Below are 26,079 nucleotides of genomic sequence, written 5' to 3'. Positions count from 1 at the left end.
CGCTTTTACTGCCGTGGCTCAAATCGGTGTTTTATTTCTGGTTTGACTAATGCGCTTGTCTGTAACTTGTCACAGGCTCGTGTCTCCTGAGGCGCCGCCGAAGAAGTTCCTCAGCCTCGGCTCCAAGTTTCGCTACAGCGGCAGAACCCAGGCTCAGACACGGAGGGCCAGCGCGCAGATCGCCAGGCCGGCGCCGCTGTTTGAGCGCTCCTCCAGCAAACGCTACAACATGTCCCGCAGCTTAGACGGAGGTCAGATTGTCCTGCCTGCAGACTCTGCATTCAGGCTCGGTTTGAGTTTGTTACTGCGTCAGTGCAGCTGAGGTCTGAAGGAAGAAGCCTTCCTCAGCTTCCTCTTGAGCAAAGGTGTTCAAAGTGAGGCTCGGGGGCCAATTGGGGCCACTGGACTAATTTTGTGTGGCTCTCCTGCCCCTGGCCACAAAAATTACACAAATTAGGACAAAACTACAACTGCTGACTTGTTTCACCCAAATCTGCTTTTAAAGCAGTATTAAAAGGCAGCAAATGTTTTTAAATGAAGACTGACCTATATCCTGTTTAGATGAAGCATTTTTTCACTTTTCTTCAATCCAGACGAAAATAATAAGAAAATTGGATGCCTTTCATTTAACAAAGAAAAACTATTTGAAGTCTTGGATCTACAATCTCATATTATTCTGAATACTTTATTTGTTGAATTAAATATTGTTAAGCAGGTAAAAAAACAAAAAAACAAAGAAAAACTAAATTTTTGGTGTTTCAATTTTTAAAGTGCATATTTGGCCCACATGATGAAAAGTACATAGATTTTTAATGCTGTAACTTTAAAAATCACTTAGATATTCTGATTTTATGGTTTACATAAATTCTTCTTTTCTTTTTTTTTTTGTTGCTAAAAGTAAACCTGAGTCTTTGTTTCTTTAAAACTGTCGCAGTCCCAGATAATCCCAGATTAAAGGCCGTCTCCTCCGTCTTTCTCCTCAGCTCCCATCACGGAGAACCATGAGACTCCCGTGAAGGGCAGCGCCGCAGACGGGGCGCCCAAAGTCATCGCCAAGGAGGACATCATCACCACGGTAACGACAGAGAAGAAGGCGGAGGAGGAGAATGCGGAGCAGGAGGATGCGCAGGAAGTTGCCGCGGAGACCGCCTCCACGACGCCACTCAGACACGACACGAAGGTAAAGATTTGTCCAACGGCTCTCACCGAGGCGTATACTCAGACTTCCTGTTGTTTCTTGCTTCCTGTTTATTTGTTTCTTTATTGATGGCTGATGTAAAACTCCCAGTTGCTTTCAGCTTAACCCTCTGCAATAGTCAGGCTCCTCATCCTTTGTCCGCTTTACTAATTCGCTTTTCTTTTCTTGTCCTTCCTTTGACCCTCACATTTTACTCGTGTGTGTGCTCATGCGTGTCCCCCTCACCGCCTCCTTCCCCCCTTTCGCTTCTCACATACATTATCCAGCTCCCCCCCCCTGCGTACGCCAGCGACCCGCTGCGCTCCGAACTTTCCCTCCCATCGTCCCCCATCTCCTCGACCAAAGTGCGGCGGCGGCGCAGGGAGAGCGGCCGCAAGCGGGCGTCGTCGGTCAGCCCGGCCAAGAGCGGCGGCGGCTGCCAGCGGCGGCAGGCCCGCGCCGACCGCAAGGCCGCCCTGCTGGAGGAGCAGGCGCTGCTGCTGTCCGCCCGCAAGCAGCGCCTGGAGCAGGGCGGGCGGCGCGGTGCCGGCGGCACGCTTTTCTCCTTCTCCCTGCACCTGCCCGACCTGTCCTCCGTCCTGGACGAGGACGGCTACATCACCTTCCCCGATCTGTCCGAGATGCGCTTCGTCCCAGAGTGCGCGCAGAACTTCCTCCCCATCAAGTCGCCGTCCCTCATCCCCTGCTTCCTCTTCATCTTCTTCTTCCTGCTCACCACTTCCTTCTCAGTCCCCTACGCCCTCACCCTATCCTTCCCGCTGGCGCTCTGCCTCTGCTACCTGGAGCCCAAGGCAGCCTCCCTGACCGCCTCCATAGCCCAGGGCTACCATGACCATGACAGTTCAGAGGAAGAGGAGGTGTGTGTTCCAGCTGACCCCAGAGTGACCTTTTCACGCCTGATTCTGCCCTGTAATCGTTCAGAGCCGACCTGGACATCGTTTGTGTCCCAGTGTCTGTCAGTCTCCTACTTTCAGAGCCTCATCTCTGCCGTCTCATCCTGTTGAAACCATCACACATCACTCACGCCGACAGAGATGAACCTGCAAGTCTCGCCATCTCATTTCTGATTGGCTGCCTCACCGTGACGAGAGGGTTAGACACAAACACGGGATTGTTTTACCTGCAGTGGCGTCAAATTTAGTTTGTCACGATCATGAGCTGTGTTTCCATCAGACCTTAACAATGTCCAAATTGGAGTTCTGAAAATAATTTTATGCTAATTTAAAAGAAATTCAGAGTTTTCGATAAAAAGGTTTGGCATGAGGATGAGTCACTGTTGCAAATTTTTAAAAATGGCAGCTTTGATTCTTGCATCAGAGTCGCCCATGTGACTCAGTCAGTGACACCATCCATTAGCTAGTTAGTAGCTGTGTTTCCATTGACCATAAAATTGCTCAAATTGGAATTACTAAAATAAATTAGCTTAATGCAAACACCATCTTTTTGATAAAATGCTTTTGTGCTAGGATGAGGTGATTTTTCAGCCATGTGGAAATGTATGGTTTTCGCAAACCTCCACAGAAACATTTTTATTCGCATTACGCCAATTTGTACACAGCAGTTTATTTGCAGGCACTGGCGTTGCACAATGTGCAGCCGGCTCCACTAGAGCTGCCACAGTGTCGCACAGTCCATAAAACGTTGTCATTCGAATGTTTTGAAGTCATAACTCTTCTACAGTTTCCCCAAAACGACGCTCCCAAGTAGGCGGGGTTTGTGGCTCCAGTGCCTGAATAAGACGCCGATGTCTCCTCTGATGGGTCATGAGCGACTGAATTATTTATGCATCTCATGCATAAATAATTTTAATAACTTATTGTGTGCAGTATCTTATTTCCGTGTCATTTTAATAGAAACACCGCGATTGCAAAATTGTGTTTTTTCGACATCAGAATATAAAAAACTTTGCGCACATTTGTGATGGAAACGCAGCTACTGAAGAGACGGTTTTCTGCTGAGGAGGGTTGGATTTTTAGAAGCGGCCTTTCGTTATTTAGAGACGAGTCCTCCTATAACTTGGTTTCTTTGTGCCTAACCCATCTCAACTTAACGCATCATCTCCCAATTTCTGACTGATCCTGTTCAGCAAGAGCTCAGAAAACAGCAACATCATGTAAAAACATTCAAACACCCTGAATGTTTTCACATTTCTGCTTCTTCATGTTGCAGCCGGAAATTATAAAGTATTTTATTGGGAATTTCTGTGACCAACGCAAAGTTGTACAAAAATTAAATTCCTTTTTTAAATAAGAAATAAGAAAATAAACATTTATTTCCTAAAATGTAGTAAAATTACATTTTTTTAGTGAATGCTTGGTCATTTGTAGGTAAAAAATACTTTTAACATCAACGAAAGCTCAGTTCTTTCTGCTTGAAGGAGCAGGAATGGCAGTGTAGCGCTGATTATTGTTTTGATTATCTGATCAATAATAGAATAACAGAAGTTGCTTAATAAAAGATTTTTATTATTATTGTAGAGAATTTGAACCAGGTGAAACTAAAAATGCCACTTAACGAGTCCTGGGTAGAACATATTTACAAAAAAAGAAGATATTTTTTTTATCTTAAAAGCAAAATGTACATATATATATATTACAGTTTTAGTTTAATTACTGATCTGAGTGTGTTATTCTGTCAGAAAATTTTTATTTTGTTGCTTATATACTCCATTTATCAACTATATTAGTTGATGGTTACTTTAATTATCGATTCTTCAGATATCTAGAACCTAAATCTAACCAATGTTCACAGATGCTCTCTGTGCAGTCTGCCTGAGCTCCAGCTGTTTGGCAAGTAAAAATGCACGCCACACTTTTCAGATATTATCGTAAAACATTTTGAAAATTATACCTTCCGCTTCACAATTTTGCAAACTTTGTATTGGTCTACATGGATAGTTTTGTAAGACACCATATTTAACTGTCACTTAACATCATTTCTCCGCTCGGTCTCCCTGCATCTCTTTCCAACTCAACCGAAGCTGCACACTTTTAAAATCCACCACTTGCATCATGTTTCTGTTGATTATCACTGTTAGGATGTGTTATTTCACATCCAGCAGCTCGCTTTGAAACACTTAATGAAGTGATGCAGAGAGACGAGGATCGCCAGCTGCCTCCACATCACCGCCATGTTGACATGCATGGAGAGGAGGGGGAGGGCCTGAAAGTCGGGCGACTGCACAGCCACGAAATCTGCTCATCAAATCTGATGACGAGCTTCCTTCCGATACCATGACTTACTGCAAATTATCCACAGGTGTACGCAGTGCTGATAAGAAGTTTGCAGGCAGTCATCACGAGCAGTGAAACCTAAAATAACTTGGTCTTGATTTGTTTTTTCCCAGAGTGGAAAGGTGATGCAACAAATAATTATAACAGTTTTTAAACCCAAAATTAGGTAGATCGGCCCACAGGGTCACGTCTGCACATGAGTGGTTAAAAATGGTCGCCCCACTGATGGGGTGTCGCGAGATTTTCAGACAAAATAAAATCGGCAGGTCAGCCGTATTTAAAAGCCAAGTTCTAGGTTTAGACAAACTAGTTCAATCAGTGACTTTCATTAGGGCACAACTCCTTCACTTTATAAAGCTTTAAAATGCATTCAGTTTTTTGTGCCAGAGAAGTCTCACTCCCCATGAATGTGTTTTTATTCTGAATGCATTTCAAACTGCCACATCAAAACAGCCACTTTTACACGTCATTTTGCCCGACATGCAGGCAGCAGCATTGTTTATTCCAGGTTCCATCTACGAACGACTGATCATGAATATTTTAGCTTTCTTATCAAGTTTCAATAGATTTTTTTATGGAAGCTAAGAACAAAAGTGTTTATCAGTTCTTTTCATAATGGGGTTATTGAAACAGAAATCACAAAGACACATTTTTTTCCTTTCACGTAAAACTTCAGCTGTTATATTCAACAGCAGCCCAACTCTGCCGTCCTGAAAGTTTCATTTAATTCTTTAACCATTGAAATTGTTTGCTGGGTCACCAGTCCACCCTGTAAAAACAACAGTTCAAATTGCTTCTTTATAAATTTAGAGATGAGTGCATGTAAACTTCTAATCTGTAGTTGCAACCTCTTCAGCACAAATTGAGCGACAGTCCACTTTCCGATCAGCTTCCTCTGAGTCTGTTCTGCTTGCTTTGTTTCTCTTTTTTTGTTGATGTTGTTTTTGGTCAGTTTCAGACTTTAGCTGTGCTCCTTGTCTGACATCAGTGACATCATCTGACAGCCTCTCATGTGTGGTAGCAACAAATCTGTGTTGATTATAAACGTAGTTTTTTTTTTACAAGTTGGGTCCTTCTTCTTTCTCTCGTTTGCATCTCGGAATGTTTTGCTTTGGTCTGCAATCGCAGACCGACAGCGAACGTACGGACTTTGCCTGTGATGGAGAGATGACCGCCACAGAGGTTTGTACGTCAAAAAGAGAGTTAAAAAAAAAAAAAGCAAAAGAAGGTCACTCAAATGGTTGGTCTGCACGTCTTGGCTCTTGTTTTTGTTTTTGATATTACTGTTTTTGCACTTCCTTATTTTTGAGTATCTTCCTTTTTTATAAGTTCTTTTAGTTTCATTTCACTGATCTGTGGGCCTTTCCTTTATTATGCAATTCCTTTTAAAGCACATTATACCATGAACTATAATTAGTTTTACAATAAAATTAAACTTTTCTACTCAATCATCAGTTTTTACCAACTAAAATCTGAAATGCATTTTGCAGAAAACCATTTATAGCAGCCATGATGATTTCGGTTGGATTTTTGTTTATTTTAATGCAACAAATTGTTACGTGGCTCAATAGGGGTTCAAGTTGTAGCATGCTTTAGTCGTAACACTGTTTTTCCACTCACTGTGAGATGTGATTTAAAGATAATAAAAGTTTTCACAGTGTCCCCTTCAGCTAATGGAAATTTGAGGGAAAGATTGTTTAAGCATGTTGAAAGTAATTTACTTTAATTCTCCTGCTTTGTTTAGTTTGCACTAAATCCAGCCAAATTACAAGTTACAGCCTCATTCTGTAATAAAATGGCACAAGTAAAAAAATAATAAAAAAATACTATCTAAAAAAATGCTTTGGTTTTGGTTTAAAAGAAAAAGCAAAGATGCATACGACAAATTAAACTACCACATTTATTTTCTTTTAAAATTTTAAGTTATAGAAATCAGAAGTAAGTAAATAAATCGGCATATGCTCCTTTTTTCTAACAGTCTGAAGTCAAATCGGACCAAAACGTTTTAGGTCAGTTAGTCGGAGGCGCCTGCTGGATATTATCGGACCTGATCCACACGAACGCAGCCGCATCCCCAACACGCATAAACCGCACAAACCTAACCGCACAAATATGATGCAGGATCATGATGCGCATGGCACAGAAACAGCAGATCTGACCCATATGATGCCAAGTTTTGAGAAAATACACTAAATAATGATGACGGAAATGCAAAACTTACCCATGTGATCCACGGGAGGATGAGAAATTATTTCTATTTGGTGCACTTTTATGATAGTGATAGAAATAATTTTGGTATATTGGTCTGATTAACTTCAGACAGTGATGAAGTGTCTCTTTATTCAGTGTGTGTAAACTTCTGGTTTTACCTGTACCTGACTTTATGCAGCTTGGTTTCATGTCCGTTTTAAAAGTGAAACGTGGCTCAAGGCGGAGCTTTAAGACCTTAACAGCCAGACGTTGTGTGTTTGTTGTGTTCCAGATCTGAAAAAATGATTCTTTTTTTCCCTTCAATTCTTTATTTTCTGTCTATTTTCTGATTTAACCTCGCCTCTCGGCTTTCTGCCTCCTCTCACCTTCTCTCTTCTCTCCGTTTTGCTTGCTGTCAGTCGGAAGCCGATGAAGACTCCGAGATGCGGACTCAGGTACACCGGGGTCGCTGTGGGACCCCGCTGGGTGACTGGAACCAAAATCAGCTTTCACTCATTGGTTTCCCTTCCTTTCTGCTTTGGTTTTCCTCAAACAGCCAACTAATTGTCCATTTCGTCTGGGTTATCATTCAGCCACACCCAAGAGTCGGATTTTATCCTCTTTAAGTTGTTTATTTTTGGCATGATTGTTTTACCCCCTTTTAGTTACTCCCATGCAGCAGAAGCCAAAGCTCCCATTTTCTCCAAACAAGAGTTGAACTGCAGCGCCTAACATCTCCTTTGCCCTTTCTCTGTCTTTCGCAGTATAGTTTCATAAGACGAGCAAAAGGGGAAAATGTTTTTATCAGGCACAGTAATCTGATGCTAGAGGTTGGTAAGAAACGGAGCACATCTGAAATATGCATGCAGGTGCTTTTAAGGAATTAAAAATACTTCTGATGAGCGGACCAATCAGAGCGTGGCGTACGGTTTTCTTGACTGCGGTTTGAAGTAGCTGCTGCTGTGATCTTTCAGACTCTTTAAAAACAAACAAAATTAAACTGGAATAGGTTTGTTTTGAGATGTGGGAGTGTTGTGGTTAAACACAAAGCATGAAACCTTTTTTTCTAACTTTTTTTCTCTGAGTTGGTCTTAAATGCTTCCAAGCATTTAAGTTTATATTTTTGTGTTTAAAGGCTCTGCAGAGCCTTTAAAATCACTTCCCTCATAGTAACAATGTGTGTGTGTGTGTGTGTGTGTGTGTGTGTGTGTGGGTGTGTGTGTGTGTGTGTGTGTGTATTTGTGGTGCAAGTCTGCAGAAATCAGGGTTCCTACACAGTCTGGGAAAAACCCAGAATTTAACTTTTAATAAGATGAAGGAGAATAAATTTATATTTTCACATTCTTCAAAAGCTCTTTATCCGTCTGTCATTCATCCATTCGTGTGTTTACTCATCCATCCATCGCTTCATCATCCCTCTATCCATCCATTCACTCTTTCCATAAGGTTGTTCATCCATTCATTCCTGTATCCATCCCTCCATCCATCCATCTGCTTGCTAATGCGGCTGTCTCACTGTAGAAATTTCTGCCAAAAACTCATATGGAGCTTTTGTGCTTGTACTTGCAGACGGTCTTGAAGATCGTAGTGTTTTGACATGAACGTGTGTAGGAACCCAGAGAAAAGCAGCTTTCAGATTTTTCTGCTTCGTACCTCGTTTGGAGCTACGAGCTGCTGTTGCGTATATAAAGCTTGACTCGTTCCCTCCCTCCCTGCCTCCCTGTGCCGCGGTTCGTCGGCCGCAGGACTCCGAGCCTCCGCCCGAGGTGGTCAAGCACCAGACCAACATCAGCGAGCTGAAGCGCTCCTTCCTGGAGACCGGTAGCAATGGCGGCTGCGGCGCTCCGGGTCTGACGGAGTGGGAGAAGAGGCTGTCGTCGTCGCCTCTGCGCTCGCCCAGATCGGACGAAGCCCCGATGATCGAGCCGCTGGAGCTGCAGGACGTAAGCTGCAGCCGTGGCGACGGCATGTCTGTGTGGGGCGCGGCGTCAGCGAACGACGTCTTTAGTGAAATAAGGCAGCAGGAATCATCGCAGAGTATATTTTAGGGTGGCGGTCTCAGATTTATGGGAGTGTAAATCTATCTGGCATCAGAATCCGTCTGATTTCCGAGAGTTTTTATACTCTGTAAAAACACAAAATCTAGTGCAAACATCTTTAATACACTTGAAATAAGACTAACTTACAAATAACTTTTCAACAGCTTGTTTTAACTAAATAATTCCCTAATATCTATGAAAGAAATACTAGTTTTTGTCAGTGGAGCAAAACGTTTTAACTTATGAGTAAATGTCTTGTTCCATTGGCAGGTTATTCCACCTAAAACTAGCCCTTTTTATTAATACTATAGCTCAGTTTGTGTGGATCTTTCTTTGAAATGCAGTTATTTGCATAAAGTCCTGCTAATGGTAATAATTTAATGTTAATATTTTAAAAGCTAAAGTGTTTCTATTAAGTATTTTCTGTAAAGCTGATACATCCTTATTTAAATTTTCTATTTTTTGTACTGCAGTTCTCATAAAATTCTGACTTTATTCTATATATAATAATAATAAAAAGCCTTGTCCTGGCCCTATTATTCATAAAATCAACCTGAATTCAAAGTCCAAATAAAGTTGTAAAACAAGATGGCCGCCTCGGCCGTGCTGACGTCACTGAATGACGGGAACCCGATGACGGTTGGTGGAAAAAAAAAATAAAATCCAGATTTTCCACACATTAAATCTTCAAAAGCCAAAACTCGACTCATCGCCCAGCCCCAAAGCTAAATCTTTAACACAAAGCTCAGACTCGCTTCTTTCTCATCACATGTGAGTGTTTTTGGATTCTGGCGTCTCTTTGTGGGGATGTAGCTGCCGGTTCGACCAGCCGTCTGTCCGTCTGTCTGTTTGACTTTAGGACTGATCTGGACTCAAATCGTCAGCTGGTCTATCGGGTTTAGTTTCTGAACAATGGGACGTGCGGCCGTTATGGGCGGAGCGCGGCATTATTGATTCTGCTTCTGTTGACCGTTTGACAAAAGAGCTCCGAATTTCTTTCATTGCTTTGTTTGGATGGTATGATTTCCACCTCTCAGAGGTTTTCTGTAGAAACTGATGATTTGCCCCAGAAATCTCGACTTGGACTCCCTTAGGGCCGTAAACGGCAGAGGAGAAACTGACGGTTTGGGGTTAAATGATGGTTTTTCACAGATTTCTCTGTGGAGTTGCTGGTATTTACAGATTTACAACATTTTAGACGCATTTAGACTTTCTTTTACAATGAAGTGCTTTTAAGTTCTTGCGCATATTTATTTAGACACATCTTATTTGCTTTATTTAAAAACCATCCAGTTGGTAACTGTGTTGAAAGTGAGAGAAACGCTGTTCAACTTTCAACAGTTTTCGTCACAGTTTGTTGTTTTAAACTTTTCTGTTATTGCCCAGATTGTAGATATGGGCAAGTTTGGGCAAATAGCTGTCACTGCAGTATTAATGAAGATAAAAGCGCATCAGGATGTTCTCTTTTTTTCTCATTTTGAACAGACTGACAGATTTAGACGTCTGTCCTCTCTTAGCTATCTATCTATTCTCTTATCAGGAAAACAAAAGTCAAGAATTTCTAATGACGTTTCTGGAATTACAAGATTAAAAAAATATTTTTTTCACGAGATATTTTTCCAATGCTGAATAAAAATTCTCACATCACAGGTTTTGTATATTTTAAGGTTTCTTAAATGTATTAACATTGCGCGGTGTTTTTTGTTTGTTTTTTACAGTGTTCCTTAACAATATAATTCACTTTGCACTTTGTGTTTTCAGTTAGATTACTGGTTTGTCACATTTTCTCATCAGCAAATGGTTGGCATATGAATTTGTCAACTAATAAAGTCTCTAATCTAATATCAGCAATAAGTTTCACATTTTGACTAAAACTGACTGAAAGAAGAAAATGGAGCTCCAACTTTAAAAAATGACTTAATTTGTTACATAAAATCGAATTAAGTTTGCCAATCTTAATTTATTTACCTTTGTCTAACAAGACAAATTAATTAACCCAATGTATTTACTTGGGTAAACTTAATTAGATTACATGTAACAAATTAACTCAGTTTTTGAAAGCTGGATAATCTTTTTTCTTTAAGTGCAGATCTAATAGCAGCGCCTCTGGTGGAGATTTAAACCCTGAATGTTTCCCATTTGATTTGAATGTTGTCAAACTTTTTCTGTTTCCTTTCAGGCGAAAGATGAGCAGACGAAGCAGGAAGTGGGACCTAAAGACACTGTGGTGAGCTACTTCCTGTTTCTGGGCGTTTTGGACGTTTCTACGTGTTGCTGTGTCTTTCCAGCTCCACAAGTATGCAGATCCTGCCGTATATGATTTTAACCAGTGAATTAATCTGATGTGAAAGTAAACCCGAAGTCCCAACCGTTCTGATCAGATTAAGTTAACTATATTTTTATGATTGAAAGGTAAATTGTATCCGGATGCTTGTGGAGCTCAGCCTGCGTTTGTGCGTCCGCCTGGTTCTCGTTGCGTGACGCCCTCTGTCCTTTTAACCTGAGCCGTTCCTTTTTTCCAACGAGTGGAGTTTCTCCCCAGGCTGCGGCGGGATTTCTGGTGAAATACGTGGCGGATAGCGTTGTGACAGACGGGGCCAGATCCTCGGGGCCCCACGGCATTAGCCTGTCCACCACCATGGACGACGACGTCTTCGTGGACGGGACCCTGAGGGAGGAGGCGGGGGGCAAAACCCCGGACTCCCAGGAGGAAGAGGAAGAGGCATCGGACAAGTCAGCGACCAAGGTCAGCCCTGGAGCGGTGAGACAGGAAGTGTCGCAGGCCATCACCGACAAGAAAGGCACACTCATCATCTTTAAGCAGGCGGAGAACAAAGAGGACGAAGAAACAAGCGAAAAAGAAGGACTGGCGGAAACCGACGGCATCGAGGAGCAGAAACGCCAAGCTTCGCGAAAAGCTGAGATTAAAAATGGCGACGTGAGTCAGACTAGAGGCGTCGACTCGCCGAAGAAAGCGATGGCGTCGTGGATTTCCGAGGAGAAGGTGGAGAGTTCAGAGTTCGTCGGCGTGTTTACACAGGAAGTGGAGGAGCTGAAGACTTTGGATGAGCCGCAGCAGAAAGCCGAAGGAATCCAGCCGAAGTCGAGTCCGACTCACGTTACGGTTTCTGCGTCCTTAGCTGTGGTACTGTATGAAAACCCAAAGCAAACCGCCCTCCATGCCCCGCCCACCCACAACCCCCCCATCGCCGCATCGGTTTAACAGAACAACCCAGCATGGCTAATAATCCTCAGGAGGCTAACCGCCGCTTTCTGTTGCTCGTTTTTTAACCCAGAGTCTTTTTTTTAAGGTTTGTTTTGCATTTTATTGAGCAGCTTTCCATGCTTGAGCAGCTCTCTCCCATCGATGAGGAACCTGCCAGGAGCTCTGACCGACTTTTGTTCAGTTTTCTTTTTTTTTTTTCAGTTCTTCCCTTTTCCCTTAAAGGGTGCCTTCATAGTAGCGGTGCACCGATTGCAATTTTCTGGCCAATTTACCTTTAAAAATCCCAACCTGCTGATTCGAATTTTGGCCGATACTAATATTAACTGCAGACATGATGTGCATGTTTGCATGTTTGCATTCATGTCATCTTCTCCTCTCACTGGGATCAGGATCAGACAGTAGATAATTTCTGCAGTAGATAAGATCAGCTTCACATGTAAGTGTCGGCCGATCTCCCAAAACATGTTTCAGCTGGCCGATAAATTGGTGCACCTCTACTTCATAGCTCCAGTTGTAGTTTTTCCTACCACATCCTCCAAAATCCTCTCCTCCGCCCTGAAGGACAGGTCATTAATCTGTTGTATGGATCTACCTGAAAAATGTTCCCAGTGGATTCTGAATCCAGATTTTGTGCTTCATATTGGTTTTCCATACAATCAGCTGCCTTCATATCTTTATTTTTCCTCCCTGTTGCTGTTCACAGTGATGTTTTATTGTCCTTTCTTTACCTTTCCTCTCTGTCTTTTGTGTTCACTCGTCGCTGTTTCACCAGTCTGCGCCTGGATGGGTTTCTCCCTCTCACAAGGTGAACGCCGGCTCTCTGGATCATGACGGTGCCTTGTAAAACTACGAGAAGTTATGTGTAGCACACGGTGGTGGCAGCATCCTGCTGTGGGAATACGTTCACACTTTTAAAAATCAAACGTTCAGGATTTCTTTCACCTCTCTGCTTCATAAGCATCTCGACTTTTGCAAGGCCTGCATCTTCATTGTGTCCTTGAAAATGAACTAATTCAACATTTTCTTCTCTTCTTATCAGGAGTGATAAGAATCAAGACTGTGATGTTTGAAGTTGTGATGCAAAGCGTAAACAATGGTGCGTCTGTCATTCGCAGGCATCAGCTGACCAGGAGAAGGCGGTAGTCGTTACTGAAAACGAAGCCGAGTCCCCAAAACCAAAGGTCAGTTTTGAGCGCTGCAGCCTTCGGCTTAGTTTGCGGTGTTAAAACAGTCAGAAATTATTGATCAGAAATGTTTGTTTTTATGTTTCCACCAAACTGCGCCACTCCTCCTGCTTCTGCATGAAGATTCCTGGATGCTTGCAAATATAACTTTCAAACTCAACCATGCATGCAGCTTCAGTAGTTTAAGGAGCAGAGGAAGAGAAACCAGTCATAAAATATTAAAAGCTGTTGTTTTTACCAAGAAACTAAGATTTATTCTTAGTCTACACCTATTTCACTTTATAACTCCTCAGACATCTGAATGGTAACGAGTTTTAAAGGAATTTCAGCTGCTCCAACACGCCATGTTTACTCCGCTACAAGCAGAGGAGAAAGTGTTCTGGCCTGGATTATCCTGCAGTGTTCTGCAGATGGGATTATTTCACAGCGGTTACACTGCAAAACCAAATTAAAAGACTTCAAATTGGACTGTGCAATTGTTAGGTTTGAACAATCCAAGCCTGGAAATATTTCCATCACCGATGCTTCTGTTTGAGTTTGAACACTGTGAGCTGGAAGAGCACGGATTTTTGACTTTTTGAGTATTTTTAAAAGGTTTTAGGAGAAGCACCTTCTAAATTGCCTCAGGAATTCAGATGTGATCAGCAAAGCAGAGACAAATTTATCACCAAACGTTGAATTTTCCCTGCCAGTAGCTTGTTTCAGGGATTAAAATGAAAGTCCAAATTGCCAAATTAATTTTGGCAAAGTGTATAAATGCCAAAACATTGATTTCTGTTGTCGGGTGAAACTTACAGATTATTGTAAACTGTGAAAATTGTTAAAGGTGACGAACCATCATGGAAAATTAATCGCTGCACATTCCAAGCCAAAAAAACCCGACTTGAGTCTAATTTGATTTAATTAATCTATCTTAAGGTTTTTTGTGATGTATGAAGCTCTTACTTTTAAATTAATAGTTGTTTCTGAGGTTTAAGATGTCAAACTTTCACAAAAGTTTTGCTTTTGTTGTTGTTGCCCTGAAATTTTAAGGAGGTGCTTTGAAGGAAGATGGTGTTGAACATTTCATCCTGTATCAGTTATATTTTCAAAACTTTTTTTTGTTGCTGTTTACAACAGAGGGACAAAAATTAACCCCCCTGCTGTCTGCGTCTCATTTTAAATATGTTCCGTAATGTAATCACTGGAAGAAAAACCCCAGTCGGACATCTAGTCTCTCTTCTACTACAGAAGAGAGACTAGATGTCTCTATTATTATATACTAAATGTACTATTTATCTAAATGTCATTACAGTTGCACATTCGCACAAAGTTTAGAGTGACTTTACCTAAGTTTTAGAGGAGATGCTCTGTGTTTCCCTTCTGCAAACATCAATTAAAATGCAGATAATGGCAAACAAACCGGAGATTAAAAGTTCAGGGTTGCATAACGGAAACACAACTTTGTGGTAAAAAGAGTTTTTTGGGGGGGGAACTGGTATATTTAATTACTGAACCACACAGGATGCAAAATCAAAGAATATTCCGTAAATCCTGCCAGGCCTTTTGTGTTACTCCACTAGGAAGAGGATCCAGTGAGTGAAGCAACTTTCCGACTGTCATCCTCTCCAGTTGACCCAGTCTGACCCAGTTACCACTAATCGACTCGTGGCATCTGTCCGTTGTGCATCTGCTCAGATCAGAGGGCCTGTAATGTGACTGTGGTGCAGGAAGTTAATGGAAACCTTGTGATCTGCAGCCTCGTCTTCACTGGATTAGGGAGAAATGCCTGCTTGTTTGGAGATTTCAGTCGCTCGGTCTCCGTCTTCGGCTTACATGTGGAGCTTATTTATCCTAATTTGATGTCATGTGCGTTAGAGGGGAGGCTGCTTTAAAACGAATGGAGATGATGGAGTGAACACTTGTTTATTTCCATTAGGATGTGTGATGCTAGAAGGATCTGGAGTTAAATATTTTCCTGAGTAGGTTGAGAAAAAGTCATCGTTTATTTATTTTATTTACTGTAAAGTCGCCGGCTTGCTGCTCCCTCTGACTCCCTGTGATCCTCGAAACAGGAAGTCGAAGCTGTGATGACCTCTCTGTTGACCCCAGGGGTGGGTTGGCTTCAACCCACCGTTTTTTTTTTTCTCACAGAAAGGGCAAAAAAAAAAGTGTCAGATATTTTTTAAATGTTGCATCTATCATCCAACTGTCTCTCCTTTATTTCCTTTCTTTTCTTCTTTTTACTTCCTTTTTTAAATTTCTCTTTCCCTTTTTTTACTTCCTTCCTGCTTTGTTTCCTTCATTACTTTGCTGCTTGTTTTGTTTTCTTCTGTCTTTTCTTACTTAAAGAGGGAAGTAATTTTTACTTTTCTCCTGACTTGCTACTTTCCTGACTTCATTCTTTTCCTGCTGACTTACTCGTTTCCTTTTCTAGAGTGGTTTCCTTCCTTCCTCTAGTTATTCCCTTCATTACTTGTTTCTTTCCTTACATTAGTTGTTTTCTTCCTTCCTTCAGTTCTTTTCTTCATTATTTGTTTTCTTTGTTCCTTTTGTTTAATTACTTTTATTACTTATGTTCTGTAGTGTTTTCCTTCATTATGTTTCCTTTACTTCTTTACTTCCTTTTATTGTTTCCTTCAGTATTTACTCGTTTCTTCTTTCCTTTCTTTCCTTCTTTCTCTGCATTTTGCAGGTTTTGTACTTACAGCCTGACCTCAATAAAAATGTCTCATAATTTGTGAATATTAGTGTTTATACTTTAAAAATTTTACCAAAATGGAATTTGAGTCTGGAAAACTGTTCAGTTTGGACACTAAGATGTGCAGGAACGCTGGATCCCAGATGGTTTTTAGATGCCAAACTCATATTTTTTATGTTCTATGTTTCTTTTTTATGCTTCAGGCTCCTGATGGAGTGGAGGTCACTGCCAAAGACGTGCCTGTGGTCCACACAGAGACAAAAACCATCACCTACGAGTCCGCCGAGGTAAATCTAAACGCTGCTGATCTGTCCTGGAGAGAAAATGTTCGACTGATTGACCAGAAAAAAGGGCCTGTTTTCGCTGCAGCGTTCAGTCATGGTTCTTTGGATGAGTCCTTTAAGCTTCTGGGATGATCGAGTCTGTTAGATAGATTCAGTCGTTTATGGTCCGTCTGGCCGTTTCCAGTCAGAGCGCCATACTTTCCACAGCTGGGCTCTTTACGATCAATAGCAGCGATCTTAAAGCTGCAGGATGTTTCCACTGGGCTCGTGGTGACATCATGTCCGCCTGATCGCTCTGGCCCAACTGGAGCGCCGTGTGCCGGTCAGGCTGATGAAGAGGAGCGGCCGCCTCTGCAGCCTTTTATGTGACATTCAGTCGATGCTAAGCTGGTTTATCAGGAGAACCTGAACACTGAATTCGGTTTATTGGTCTGTAATTTCTTTAGCTTTGTTTAATTTCTAATGTGGGGCGTTAACGGGTTTGGACAGTGCTTGATGTTCAAACTGCACAATTTTGTTACAAAGTTTAATCTAATGTTTGATTAAAAGCTTAAATTAGGAAAACATTATTTAAACCAGATATTTTCATACACCTGATGAAAAGACGCACTCATGTTGTTTCCCACAGTTTGAAGTTAAATCAAAGTAAACTTTTCTTGTTTTAGGCCAATTAGAATCATTAAATTATTTTATTTCTTAAATTCCAGAAATTGAGATAATTTTTTTTAGGGATTTTTATGTATGTAACTTTCTTTGTATTTTGTGTTTAAGCAATGAATTAATTAGTGCTGAAAGGTCAGTTACCCTAACAAACAAATCCAAATAAATTACTTATTGATCTGTGTAATTGAAATAATTTAATGTATGTTAAACGGCATTATTTAAATTGTTTTTTGTTTTTTTAATTTGTGCTTTGTTCTCGGACCAGTCAGGTATTTAGGGGATATTTCATAACATAAATATTATCACAAGACTATTAATAACAATAATTAATGATATCACATAATGGTGAATTATATATATATATATATATATATATATATTTTTTTTTTTTAAGTTAGTTTAAATTCTTTTAGTTCACTTTTTTATCTCCCCATCTGCAGTTAAATCAGACTAAACTTTTTTTGTTTTGGGTAAATTAGAAGGTCCAAATTTTTTTCTATTTTCTAAATGCAACGAAACGTAGCAAGAAATTTTTTTTATTTTTTTGTAACTTTCTTTGTATTTTGTGTTATAAGCATCTAATTTGAGCAGGAAGGTGATTTACCTTAACGTGATTTGTTTGGATTATTTCAGTGTAATGAATATTTATTATTCCTAACAGTTCAGTGACTTAATGATCTTATATTTTATACTTTAAACAGTTATTATAATTGGGGAATTTTTTGTTAAATCAGTCTGAGTTTTTATTGTTTTGTCTAACAGGTTGACACGAATGGAGACGCGGACCCTGGGGTGCTGCTGAGCGCTCAGACCATCACCTCGGAAACCACCAGCACCACCACAACCACGCACATCACAAAGGTCAGAGGGCATCTCTTTACCTCCGCCTGCCAAACCCAAAATCAATCTATTTCTCCAGAATATTTGTTTAAAGCTTCTGCAACCAGTTGAGATTTCTCATGGGAACTCTGGTCTCTTTTTATGGATGTTCTTGAGCTGAAACTTACCTTCTGTGTTTATTAAAGATGTTTTGATGCAGTTTTCCTTGTTTCCTGTTGGTCAGACGGTGAAAGGAGGAATCTCAGAGACTCGAATTGAGAAGCGGATCGTCATCACCGGAGATGCAGACATTGACCACGACGAGGTCTGTCTCTTTTCTACCGTATTACCTCTGGAAAGTTAATAAATGTCAGAAATTAAATTCAAAGAGTGAAACTTTTTTTGTTGTGTACACTCAGAGATTTGTTTCAGGTGTTTATTTCAGTTTTTTTTTCCATGATTATGGCTCACAGCTGCAAGACATGCAGGATGAATTCAGATTAGAAATGTATTTTCCTGTTGGAAGGTTAAATCCTCTTTATAAGGAAGAGGTCTTGTTAGGAATCATAGTGCGACACTTATATAGTCAGTAGTTAACCTGTTGGTAATCACACTAATATTTTGATGATTCGGTAAAATCAAACTACTTTAAAGTGTCTCTGAAATATGAACAAAAGGTTTTTGTGTGTAATTTGAAATTCTAACTTTCTGTTTTAACTTGGAGGAGAAAAACAGGGTTTCTACTCAGTCTGAGGTTTAATTTCAGTATTTTCCAGGTCTGAATAGCTACAAGAAAACAAAAAAATTATTATTATTATTATGGAAAAATATATTTTCCCAGATTTTATTCCCTTTCCAAATGTCAAAGGTTGCCTCCTTCCTTATCTCCTCTGTTTTTCTTATAGTTTTTATCCTGCCTTTCTTTCTTTCTGTTTCTCTCCTTCATTTGTTTCTTTTTTCTTTCTTTCTTACTCCCTGTTTTCCTTCGTTTATCCTTCCTTCCTCTTGCCGTCATTCTTTCCTTTGTGCCCTTACACACTTTCTCTCCTTGCCTTTCCTTCCTTCTGTCTTATCTTTGTGTCCTTATGTCTGTTTTTTTCACTCTTCTTTCTTCTTCCTTTTATCTTTGTTCCGTTTTTCCCTTCCTTGTCTTCCTTTCCTTCTGTCCTTCTATCCTTGTTCTTCGCTGTTCCATTTTTTACTGTTCTCCATCCATCTGGGTCTATTTTTCATTTCCTCTCTTGTGTCCTTCCCTTATGTTCATCCTTATCTTTTTCATATCCTTCCTTCCTCCCTTATGTCCTCCCTATTCTTCCGTTCTTCCTTCCTTGTGTTTCTTTCTTGAAAAATGTGAAGGAACTAATTCAGCCTAAAAGAAACACAGTTGGAAGCATCACAGATGTTTATAAATCCACCTGGGCTTCTTCTTGCTTCTGCTGTCGTAACAAGATTTATTTGTTAAAAATCATTTTTAATTGATTTTGTGTAAAATTCACTTGCTAATTAATTAACTGATTAACTAATTAATCAGTGTAATCCATAATCATCAGAATGAATAGAAATCAATGCTTTTTTTATGTAATTTTTGAATTAATTAAGTTCTTTGTGATTCAGCTTTGATATCAAGTTTAGCTTTTCAAGCTGTGATGTGATGTGAACGTGTGACTGCGTTCTGGATTAATGGCAGATCTGACTGTAAGGTGACTGACAATGCAACCGCTCTTCCCCGTTCTCTGTCTCCCCCTGGTGCTCCCCTGCTGCCACTGCACCCTCCCGTACTCAGGCTCTGGCTCAGGCCATAAAGGAAGCCAAAGAGCAGCACCCTGACATGTCAGTGACCAAAGTAGTGGTGCATAAAGAGACAGAGATCACGCCAGAGGAGGGGGAGGACTGACCCAGGTAAGACCGACCCAGTCCTGGTCCCGTTCCCCAGCCTGCCGGGTTTTCATGTGGTTTGGATCGGCCTGCTTCTGTCGCGCTCGCAGCTTGTTGCATCGCCTTGTTGGGCTGCTGGTGTTTGTTCTCACTCAAGCTGGATCACACAGCCTCTGCTTGCATTAACAAGGCTTTAAAGGGGATCTTTCATGCAAAATTCATATTTTGCATGTTTTTTTGTACTTCCATTTGGGTTTCTGCTGCTTCTAAAAACAGCCCAAGCACTTAAAAAAATAAACATACAGCTGGTTCTGTTTTTTTATATATATAGAAATGTATTTAACATGACAGTAGAAAATACATGGTGTGGGACATTACATTAATGAAAGGAGAAAAAAATAAAACAATATTTATATTACAGAACAAAGAAAAACATAAACAAAGTATTGTGTTTATGTTTTTGGTGTCTGGAAAATGAGCAGTTTCAAAAAACCTCCCAAATGTAAAATCACAAATCAGTGGAACTCAGCCCGTTACCTAGCAACCAACCTGAACCCAGGCCGTTACCTAGCAACCCAAACTGAGCTCCATCACCTTTGGTCAGCTGGTTTTACCTCTGTATAATGGCTGCTGGAAAGGACAAGTGTTTTATTGTTGACTTACCATCCAGAAACCACTTGTTCTATTCTTGTTGGTTGTGCAGGAGGCTCTACTTCTGTTTTTCAAAGATGCATGATTGCATCTTTTTGCAGCCATTTTTATGCGTGAGTGTAAACATTGAGTTGGGGGGCGTGGCCAGCAGAAGCTTGTTTGGGTTTAAAGTGACAGGAGGCCCTAAAACGGCTCATCCTGATCTGATTAGACAAATCTAATTTTCTAAGAATTATTTTGTCCAAAACATTTAATGAACATGTTTTGTACAGCCCAAGAGAGCATAATAGGTGAATCTCATGTGGATGTATTTATTTACGACGCTTAAAACAAGATAATTTGGGCAATTAAAAATAATCATTCGTCCATCTCACAGAAGAGATTAAACCATTTGTGTTCCTGTTGTTGTCTGTACAAGTAGAGATTAAATACCGGCTCAACCGGCTGCTGATCCTCAGAGATCCTCGGCTCTGAACTGCAAACACACCGTCACGCTCTGAAATCTAACGCCCGATTACGCAAACGAGGCGTGGTCCGCCACTCGGAAAGCCTGAAGAAAATCTGACTGGAGACGCCTCATCCACAACCCTGAGTGGTTCGTTTCCTCCTGCAGGAAACGGCACCAGATCAGAACATCACGGTAGAGGTTCACCAATCTAAACGCCAACATTTACATTTTCCTCTTAAACTTTACAGTTTTTCTTAAGTTTGCACCATATTTAAACCAACTCACACATGTTGAATATCAGTGTTTTTACAGTGAATGTATTAATAAAATGAATTAAGACGAGAGGGAACATTGATGAAGTTGTGCTAAGCACCAGTTGAAGTCATAGGATCCAGTAACGTCAGAATATTTTTCACCATTTCTCTTCAGAGAAACTAAACGATCAGAAATCCTCAGGATTGCAAATCACTAACAGACTTTTAGTGGAAGAGAAGCGGAGTCGTTAATGTTCCTGTAATTTTATTAAGTCTGTTAGTTATTAGAGGTGATTTTCATTTTCATAATGTAAACGCTGTGAAATAATCATCTATGGCTGATTCTTTATCCTCGACTCTGAGCGAGGAAACATGAAGTTTGAATAAAATATAAAGAATCAGATTATTTTTTTATTGCTGAAAATCGCAGCGTTTGGTTTTGTCGACTTACTTCCCTGTTCTTGGTAAATATTTTCACGGTTTTTTGCTTTTAAACCATAAACTCCTGTTAATCAGAATAAAGCTGATTTTAAGCATCTCTATTCGGTTTCTTCTTGCCTTATTCTTTCATTATTTCATTCATTTCTTTTTCTACTGTCGTTTCTTCTGGTTTTGTATCATTTTTTATGTCCAACCTGCCTTTCTTCTGTTCTTTCTTTTTCTCTTATCCTCCCTTCCCTTTTTCTCCTCTTTATGCTCCAGCTTTATTTTTTCATTATGTCCTTTCTTCTCTACCTTTTGTTGCTTCCTGATGTTCTACAATATTTACTCTCTGTTCTTTTTCTTTTCTGTTTTTCTTTTACTAATTTCTATCCTTCCTCTCTAATCTTATTTTCTTGCATTTTTTTCATCTTAAAGTCTTTCAGTTCTTCCCACTGTTTAACTGTAAACAGTTCAGAGTTCACTCCAGCCTTTATAATTATAAACTGACATAAAGAACTGAACTCTGAAAAGTTGATTCAGGAAAAGTCTTTTAATGAACAATTGGAGACATAAACGGCCAAATAAACATTACTATTTGGGCTAATTAGCAAAATAAATCTGATTTATTTAAAGAACTTTTTGGATTTCAGATTCAAAGTTGAAGTGTGAAGATACTGAGTTTAACCTCCAGCTGGAAAAATGAAAAGCAAGCTGTGTTTTTGACTCTGTAGAAAATAGGTCATCGCTCCTCGTTCCTGTGTGTCTGCAAACTTCCCAAACGTGTTTAAACTCGCACGCCGCCAGCAGCTTGAGGGCTGCAGCAGGCGTGACTTCACCTGAAGAAACTTGTCTTTTCACACCGTCTTCTCTGAGCGTTTTCCTGCTCCGTCCCGCGCAGCGCAGTGCCGCTCTGAAGCTCGTTTCGTTAGCCGAGGCTCAGGCATGCATGAGGACGCTTTGCATGACTCACCAGATGGGAACGCTTGGCTTTGTTTCTGCAGCCTTCCTGTCCGGGTGTGTGTGCGTGTGTGTGTGTAGTTTGTTTAATGAGTGTTTCAATAGCATTGGCAACACTGAACTGAATGTTTTCTCTGTTCTTTTGGGGACATTCTCGTCAAACAAACAGTATTTGGAAATAGTAGCAAAATGTGAAGTTGTTTTTTTTATTTAGTTTATTTTTGGGTTGTAAACATTTATAGCAGGGGTGTCCAAAATGAGGCCCAGGGGCCGTTTGTGGCCCTTCGGTTGATTTTCAGGGTCTGTACTGGTGACTGAAGTCCTGAAAATACTTGGATTTAAATGAGGTGTTTTCAAGGTTTGGAAAGTTCTTGATTTTTGAATAAAGTCCTTGAAAGAGCTTGACATTAAAGCTGCACAGTTTTATAATCAATGTTTGATTAAAAACCTGAATGTGGAAAATGTTGCACATTTTTTTCTTCCTGTCTGAAGTTAAATGAGGCTAAACTTTACTTGTTTCAGGTCAGTTAGAATGACCTAAATTATTTAAATACCAGAAAACTTTGTTTTGTTAGTAACTTTCTTTCTGTATTGTGTTTCAGGATTTAATTTGAGCAGGAAGGTTGTTTACTTCAACACGATTTATTTGGATTGTTTCTATAAATTAATATTTATTTTTTTCTAATGGTTCAGTGACTCATTGATCTGGGTAATTAAAATAAAAGTTGGCTTATATGTGATCTATTAAAGTTATTGAAATGGGGTAAAATTTTACTTTACTTTCTCTCTGCTGTAGAACGTAGAATACCATCACTAAAATGTACTAATAAAAGTAATAAATGAAATATAATACTGAATTGAAAACATTTTATTGTTTAGTCAGTAATTCCTCTATCTAAACAAAAGAAAAGTAGATCTTTTCTCCAATTTTATGGTTTTAGTTTCTACATTGATTCTCATTCGTTCTTGTTCTCTTGAAAGACGTAAAATCAGCTTCTGCTGCACTGCAGAGCAGCTAAAATAAAATAAAGTTTATTGTGGCGTTCCCATCAGCCTTCATGCATGTTTGTTTGTTTTCGTCTCTACTTCTGTTGATGTGGGTGAAACTGTGGCAACCCTTCATCTGACCCGCTCTCACTCTGCAAAAACATACCAAGTATTCTTGGTCTAGTTTCTAGTGCAAATATCTGAGTACACATGAAACAAGACAAAACTAACTTACAAGTAACTTTTCAGGGAGACATATGACCTTGTTTTAGGTCAATTTCTTAATAATAAAAAAATACTAGCTCAAGTTTAAGATTATTTTTCATTTTCCATGTTATAAGTGAAATAATCTGCCACTGGAAAAGAACTTCTAAGCAATCATATACTTAAAACAAGCTCATATTTCTTACTAAAAACTTAGTTTTGTCCCATTTCAGGTTTCTTAGACATTAGCCTTAGAATCTGGACAAGAAATATTTGGTGATTTCTTGTGTTTTTGCATCGCTGAGGCTTAAAAAGCCTCAGAGGTAATAAAACGCGCAGCAGCTTCTCACTTCCGCTTCTCGCTCTGCTCTTCCAGGAATAACCGAGCTCTTCTTCCAGCGATCACATCTCACCGTCCGGACCGTCTGAAGGCTCCTCCTCTACGGACGCTGCAGCTCGCCGCTCCACTCGCAAACATCACCTGCAAAACCAACAAACACACTCTGCATGAGAAGGACGCCAAGCTGCATCACCAACCACACGGCCTCGTCTGATTTGTTTTAGTTTTTCTTTTAATGGTCCTGAATCCGAAGTAAACCTTCTGCTTCCACTGCCTTATTACGACTTTGATGCATTTTTATGATTGCTGAGGATAATTACTGTAGCAGCATTTTATTTATGAGATAAAGCCATCACTCCAGGAACTTGTAATTGCTGTAGGTTGTACATGTTAGAGAGCAAACACTATTTAACCTCAATGTAGAAGAAAACAAAGCATCGCTTCACTCCCACACAATGATTTTCCACCTGGTGCCACTGTACATATCAGAGCCTCTCCAGCAAAGCCGGCTTACGATGATCTTTCTAAGGTTGATTTGTGTTATTTGAATTCGTTTCACTTTATTGTCTTTTATTTCTCTTTTTGGTTTTTCCTCCCACTCGAGCTCCACTTTCAGCGAGGAAAACGAAAAACAAAGTGACTTTTTGACGTGCCTGTGCAGGCTGGGAATGTTTTTTGTTTTGTTTTGTTTTTTCCCAGGGCGGGGTCGATTGGCCGCAGCACAAGCTCCGCGTCGGCCGGTTGGCGTGGCGACGGCACGGCCGCGGGGCAAAGGGCTCAGACGGCCGAGCTCCGCCCAAAAGAGATGCAAAGTCCAGAAAGAGAAATCGGTTATCCTCCCCTGACATCCACAGCCTCCATCTGCTCCTCCATTTCACCTGCAGCCGCATTTTCCACAGCGTAGGGGAGGAAAACGGAGACTGACACATTTGTTGTTAATTTGCAGTTTACTCCCAAAATAATAAAGTGACCACAGTACAGCAGCTGGTGTTTCTGATTGCTTTCAGTTGCTCTGATTTCAGTCCAAAAAATGACTCGAATCTTGCAGAATAACATGGAACTGGGGAAATTTGGGATATTGATTTTGCTCCTACAGGCTTATCTAGAGAAACTACTCATTACCTTAGATCAACATTATCAGAACAAAGATCCAGAGAAACCCCTACTTGTTTATAAATCACAAACTACTTATTCTTCAACATGGGGTTATACCTTTTTCTTTTTGTTTCTCTTCTTTTGCTCTTTGGTTTGTCGTTTTGTTGTATTTCCTTCTAATTTATGTAAAACACTTTGAATTGCCTTGTTGAAAATGTGGTAAAGAAATAAAATGACCCTATCTCCTATCAGTTAATCTGTCAAGTTTATTTGTGTAGCACATTTCAGCAGCAAGGCGGTTCAAGGTGCGTTACATAAGAAAAAGAGAAAGCTACAAGCTTAACACGATGCAGTCAACAACCGAGCAGACACATAATGTGTATTATGGCTAATTACCAATATTTACCAATGTTATATATGTTTCACAACGGTTTTGACACTGACAAAACCCAACCAGAAACGGATAAATACAAATATTTGTTGTTCATATCTGTTTTATTTATTGGACCGATACCTATAAGTTAAAAAATGGCTAATATCGGTCGATATTGCCGATATATCGTGCATTCCTACATAGAACAATGAAATTTATTAGTTTTTGCTCAAGTAACTGAAACCATTATAAAGCCTTAAAGGGGCGGTATTATGTAAAATCAACTTTTTTTGAGCTTCACATTGTTTTATACAGTTATAAAAGCATCAAAGTGATGCTTTGAAATTTTCCATGCATGTTTTAAAATCCTTTAGTGTCCACGGCAACCATTCACATGCAAAACACCTCGATCTAGACCTGCCTCCTTAGAGTTGCAGTTTCCAAGCTTCCGCCTCACAGAGCAGCTCCTTCAGACTAGCCAGCAATAATTAGCAAACACCTGGTAGAACTGCACTTCTGCTGAGCTCATTATTATAACTACTTCTCAGTGAAAAGCTGGTAAAAACATTTGTAGGAGCCATTTATCCTTTCTGGTGTTTATCGCCACCAGGGGGCGTATTTAATTTTTGCGTTGTGAGTGTCTGATGGGGGAATGGGTTATTTAAGGTCAACCATCATTCTGTTCAGGTGTTGTTAATGGGCGGAGGCAAACAGTTTTCTACTGTGCTTGGTTTGGATGTATGTCGAATTTATGTGGATCTTAAGGAAAACAGTAAGACAATGGACATTGTACTGAAAATAAATGACTTTATTTTATGTCAAACGGAAGATCGGCATCATGAATCTTAATTGAGCGCACGTAAAACCAACGCGTTTCAAGAACAACCACCAGTAGCCTAAAATACAGGATTTTAGCCGCTACAACATTGTTAAAGGGTTAATAGAGGAGCCATGTG

At 40.2% G+C, this 26,079-nt stretch overlaps 1 protein-coding gene across 13 annotated transcripts in view; it reads left to right on the top strand.

Moving 5' to 3' along the window:
• epb41l3b (erythrocyte membrane protein band 4.1-like 3b) overlaps positions 1-24,638 on the top strand; it is a 49,235-nt gene extending 24,597 nt beyond the window's left edge. For 4 of the 13 annotated variants that reach the window (XM_015022004.1, XM_015022006.1, XM_015022005.1 and 1 more), the window contains 15 exons: positions 76-251; positions 984-1,180; positions 1,465-2,055; positions 5,560-5,613; positions 7,041-7,076; positions 8,367-8,564; positions 10,840-10,887; positions 11,203-11,805; positions 12,659-12,691; positions 13,002-13,067; positions 15,954-16,037; positions 17,460-17,558; positions 17,761-17,841; positions 19,300-19,415; positions 23,692-24,638. In XM_015022004.1, coding sequence (XP_014877490.1) covers positions 76-251; positions 984-1,180; positions 1,465-2,055; positions 5,560-5,613; positions 7,041-7,076; positions 8,367-8,564; positions 10,840-10,887; positions 11,203-11,805; positions 12,659-12,691; positions 13,002-13,067; positions 15,954-16,037; positions 17,460-17,558; positions 17,761-17,841; positions 19,300-19,410 — 2,377 coding nt within the window. In that variant the 3' untranslated portion in view covers positions 19,411-19,415; positions 23,692-24,638. Of the gene's footprint in view, positions 1-75; positions 252-983; positions 1,181-1,464; positions 2,056-5,559; positions 5,614-7,040; positions 7,077-7,385; positions 7,452-8,366; positions 8,565-10,839; positions 10,888-11,202; positions 11,806-12,658; positions 12,692-13,001; positions 13,068-15,953; positions 16,038-17,459; positions 17,559-17,760; positions 17,842-19,299; positions 19,416-23,691 lie in introns of all 13 variants that reach the window. The other 9 variants (XM_015022010.1, XM_015022013.1, XM_015022016.1 and 6 more) reach the window with 7 other exon arrangements.
• The last annotated feature ends 1,441 nt before the right edge of the window (positions 24,639-26,079 follow it).

Source organism: Poecilia latipinna, unplaced genomic scaffold, assembly GCF_001443285.1.
Source record: "Poecilia latipinna isolate Pla-1442-1.1 unplaced genomic scaffold, P_latipinna-1.0 Scaffold2912, whole genome shotgun sequence".
Taxonomy (NCBI): domain Eukaryota; kingdom Metazoa; phylum Chordata; class Actinopteri; order Cyprinodontiformes; family Poeciliidae; genus Poecilia; species Poecilia latipinna.
The sequence above is the reverse complement of the archived record's forward strand: the minus strand, read 5'-3'. Positions and strand labels throughout refer to the sequence as shown.